This window comes from Pteropus vampyrus, unplaced genomic scaffold (assembly GCF_000151845.1).
Source record: "Pteropus vampyrus isolate Shadow unplaced genomic scaffold, Pvam_2.0 Scaffold66, whole genome shotgun sequence".
NCBI classification, from domain to species: domain Eukaryota; kingdom Metazoa; phylum Chordata; class Mammalia; order Chiroptera; family Pteropodidae; genus Pteropus; species Pteropus vampyrus.
In genome coordinates this window covers 4,371,894-4,376,616 of record NW_011888847.1, presented here as the reverse complement: position 1 = coordinate 4,376,616, position 4,723 = coordinate 4,371,894, and the positions used below count along the sequence as shown (strand labels likewise).

The following is a 4,723-nucleotide window of genomic DNA, read 5'->3' as shown; positions in this document are numbered from 1 at the left end:
AATATATATCTAAGCTAAGGAAGATAATAATATAGTGAACATCAGTGAATCTATTCTGAAATTAAGAACTTGAACATTACCAGCACTGCCGAAACTACCTGTGAATCTCCTTCCTGTCCCTCCTTGTCCTTCCTCTTAGAGGTAACCACTACCTTGAACTTGGGGTTTTCCAAGTCTTGCTTTTGTTTTGCTTTACTACATGTGCTACATCTTTAAAAAAGCATTATTTAGTTTGAACTTTACGATACTCATCATGCTACATGTAATCTTCTGTAATTAGCTTTTTTCACTCATTGTTTTTAATATTCATCCATAGTTCTGTTACCTATGGTTCATACATTTTCACTGTTTCATAGTATTCCATAGTGAAAACAGTCTATGATTTACTTGTCCACTCTTCAACTGATGGGCAGTTGGGCTGTTTCCAGTTTTTTTTTTTTTTACTATTATCAATAATGCCATTGTAAACATTCTCACTGACCTATTTCTCCTGGGGTAAGAGTATAAGAGCTTCTTTAAGGAAAATGACTAGTAGTGAGATTGCTCAGTATAGGATACTGCATGCTTAACTCTACAAGATAATGCTAAATTGATTATCGAAGTGGTTGTACCAATTTATATCCCCTCTAGCAGTATAAAAAAATTTCATAATTTTATCATTTGCTGGTACTGCCAGACTTTGTCATTTTTACCAAGTGAACATAAATTGTTATCACATTGAAATCTTAATTTTACATTTATCTAATTATTAATATAATAATTATCTAATTGCTAATAATGTCAAATATCTTTTTGTATATTTATTCATTTGAGCTTCAAATTTTATGTTTATGGTTTCTATCCCCAACTTTTTGTTGAATTGCTTGTCCTTTTGGAATAGATCTATAGAGTTCTTTTTGTATTCTGGGTACCGATGTTTTCTTGGTTCTACCTACTGTAAATATTTTATCCCAGTTTGTGCCCAGGTGGGCCCTGAGCTGACCTGGTGAGAATACGTTTCCTCGAAAGACAGCAGCAACTACTTAGCTTCAGCCAGGTGTTAACTATGGGGAATGTGGGCCCAGTGTGACTATGTCTTCCAACTAAAAATGAAAAAAAGACGTATGCAAAATCCGTAGCTTTTAAATGCTGTCCAGATGTTCTCCTGAGCATGAAATGAACAGATGTCCCAAGATGGAGCCCTGAGGAACTCTCGTATTTGAGGATCCTCTGAGGAGACTGAGAAGGAGTGGTAGGAAATGGAGGGTCAACCAGGAGAGTCGTATCACAGAGTGAGCGTTTCTAGAAAGAGGAAATCAGTGTTGGTGTCCAACACTGCTGGGTACCAATACTTGAAGTTGTTAGATTTCTTTTATTCCCCAAAACTGGTAGTATTTTTAAGGAATGGTTCTAATACTTTTGAGAATGCAGTTTAAATATTCACTCTTTTTGGATTCAAACTCTAAGACCAATGAAATATGTTTTTCTCCCAAATTGACCATCATTTGCTTTTCTTCACAAACAGGAGTCCAGAGCCTGGACAAAATGTTCAAGAAAATATGCCGAAAGTGTCTGCTCCTTAAGTCGGCCTTGTCCTGCAATTGAGAGCATTGATTTGCTACTGTGGTTGTTGTGAACAACGGCTACTGTAGAAATACATCACAACCACCTTTGTGGGACATTAGGCCAGTGGGTGGCATTTTAGGGAATTAATTTATCTAGTGCTTTCCCTAGAAGGAAAATTCTGGAGTTTGTGCATTCAACCTGCATGGGGCCAGGGATGGCAATTATCATTTTTTTTTTTTATGGGAAATATCTTCATATGAATAGTGCCAAGTAACTGATTTGCTATTTTCTGTTTGCTAGTTAAGTGTATATGGAAACTCCAGTTGGCACTTTGATGAAATACGAAACCAGTGTTATTTTCACCAGTTTACAAAAGAGCAACCTGATTTAAATTTCCGCAATCCTGATGTTCAAGAAGAAATAAAAGTGAGTATAGACCCACACAGACTTCTCCATGACATGGGTCCTTAAGTGATTATTCAATACACTTTATGTTGAACAATAATTGCGCAAGCAAAATCCAGTAGTGTAATTAAATTCTGGGATTAGAGTGTCTGATGCAAACATAGACTCTCAGACATGTTGGTGGTGCCTTCCTTCCTCTAACCCAAAATAACCGAAATTGGAGGGAGGCAGAAACATCTGCTACCTTAGCTCTGAGTTGCCCCCCTTTGCCTGCAACAATGTGCTGGTGCAGTAAGGTGGGCCAGACGTAGGCTCCAGGGTCCGGCTCCGGTATCTGGACCCAGCCCCACCACTGTTTGCATGGGCTTCTGGGTGAGTTCTTTGGCTTTTCATATCTCTCATCTATGAAACATAGTTGATGGCAGTGTTTGTCTCATAGGGCTTTTTGAACATCGGATGAGATAATCATACACAACACTTCTGTGTTCACTCAATAACTACTAACTTATCGTCTGCTGCATGGCAGGTCCTGTCCTAAGCCCTGAGAATGTAACAGTGAATACAAGCAAGGAGGTCACAGTATACCGAAGGGAAGGCAGACAGTTAACATCCAAATAAACAACATGTCAGGTGGTAGTGAACACTAAGGGGAAGGGACCTCAGAGTGCCAGGGAGAAGTTGGGTCAGAGACACCCCTGAGATGAAGTCCTGCTTAGACAAAAGCCTGAATTTTGAAAGGGGGCCATGTGAATATCTGGGAGAAGAGGATTTGAGGCAGAGAGAAGAGCAAGTACAAAGATCTCCAGGGGAGACTGTGCTTCATGTGTTTCAGGAATGACCTGGAGGCCAGTGCACAGGTCACCTGAAAAAAATGACAGGATACCTAGTTGAAGTTTAATTTCAGATAAACAATGAATAATGCAATATTTGGGACATAATGCTACTAGAAAATTATTCATTGCTTATCTGAAATTAAAACTTAACTGGCTGTCCTGTATTTTATCTGGCAACCCTACCAGTATGCTGAAATAAAATGAGGGAGAGATGTAGGGAGCCACGGTGCAAAAGATGGGGTGATCCTACAGGGCCTTGAATGCTCTTGTAAGAGGTACATGCTGAGCTACAGCTACTGAAGATCCCTCTGTGGCCTGTGCACAGACTTCCTGCGGTGACTCAGGTGACAGGCTTGCACCCGTGCGGTGGCGGTTCCAACAGCACCTGATGCATAATTCGCAATAGACCTGTGTCTATTGTGGTGTCATTATTGTCATCATTATTGCTGCTGCTGTGGCTATAATGGGCAAGAATTTAGGTTAGTGGGGTAGTGCTCTGAGATATAGGCAGAGGAGACCAGACCAGACCAGAACAGAGAGGTGTGGGTCCCTTTCTATAGCTCACTATGTCATCCAAATGGAGAAGATGCAGGCTGCCGTGCTGGAATCACTAAGGCACCCTCACCCCTTAGTGTGTTCTTGCTTTGTGTTTTAAATAACAGCTTTGCTGAGATATAATTCATGTACTATAAAATTCACCTCTTTCAGTGTGTCATTCAGTGGTTTTAGTATATTTACAGAGTTGCGCAACCATCACCATTAAAAAGTAAAGTCCCCCACATGGGGAGGGATGGAGCAAGATTCAAGCCGAGGCATTGAGAGTCCAGAGTCCTTTCTCTTAACAGCTCCACATCGAGTTGAGGCACTCTATTTCTCTCCCTGTGCTTTACTTATCCTACACGATTTTTTCAAGGAGATATTCGGTTGGAAATTCATGAATGTGAGTATAATCCAGTTGGTTTATCAGGCAGTGGGTTTCTCCAGGCTCCTTGTGGCAATAGTAATGGATTGTCTAGAGATGTTCAGACAAGTGTGATAAATTTTGCCGAAATGTGCCAGCCAGTACATTAATTAATTTTGGCTACCCGTGCTGTTGTCTTGTGCCTGCAAATAGTGGAGTGCGTGAATAGGAGCCTTGTTTACTAGTCTTGCAGAATGCAGTCCCTCTTGGCATGAATCATTCCTACCTCCAGTTGAGTATAGATATTATTTGCAAGGCAGGTTTAGAAGATTTACTATTAGAAGAAAATAAGAAAGGCCAAGAAAGGAAGTCTCTTTGCTCCTGGAAAGTGACTTTTTACGTGAAAGGGACTTCCGACACCCTCCTATCCCCTAGCAGGGCTGATCTCTGCAGTAGTTAAGCAGGTTAATAATTTGCAACCAAGAGATTTTGCGGTGGGGAGGCATTTGGAATGACTACTGCTTGCATACCAATTTGCACTCAAAGAGCCTGAGCTTTCTTCCTCCTGGCTCCCATCGAATTTCGGATTATCTGCACAGTGGAATGCTGGTACGCAGGGGACATTCAGACACCCTCCTCTCTCCTTTTTGCCCTCCCCCTTGCACTGGTCGTCAGGGGCCTTGGCTTTGCGAAGAACCTCTCTGGGCTTCAATGTTTTCAGCTAAAAAGGTCAAGAAACCTTATTGGAGAAAGCGGGAGCTTATATTCTTATATATGTTTTATACTTTCCCAATCACTTTGGTTTTACTTGCCTTCTAAATCTTACTTGACAAACAAGAAAAATGAGGCCCAGAGAGGTGAAGTGACCCAGTGGGTTAGTGGCACAGGAAGGAGGAGACTCTAGATGCCCCAGCCACACATCTAGGGCTCAGTGCGACCCTGGGCCTGCCATGTGGGAGGGAATTCTGAGCCCTGGAGGGGGAGATCCTGAGGAGTTAGTATGTTCAGAGCAGCTGGAGACAGGAAGCCCAGATGCCCT

At 41.6% G+C, this 4,723-nt stretch overlaps 1 protein-coding gene across 1 annotated transcript in view; it reads left to right on the top strand.

Annotated features, from left to right (window-relative positions):
- Positions 1–4,723, top strand: part of SLC3A1 (solute carrier family 3 member 1) — a 29,778-nt gene that overhangs the window by 8,162 nt on the left and 16,893 nt on the right. Inside the window, exon 2 of the mRNA XM_023531275.1 lies at positions 1,846–1,971. Within this exon, the coding sequence (XP_023387043.1) occupies positions 1,846–1,971 (126 nt within the window). The remainder of the gene's footprint in view (positions 1–1,845; positions 1,972–4,723) is intronic.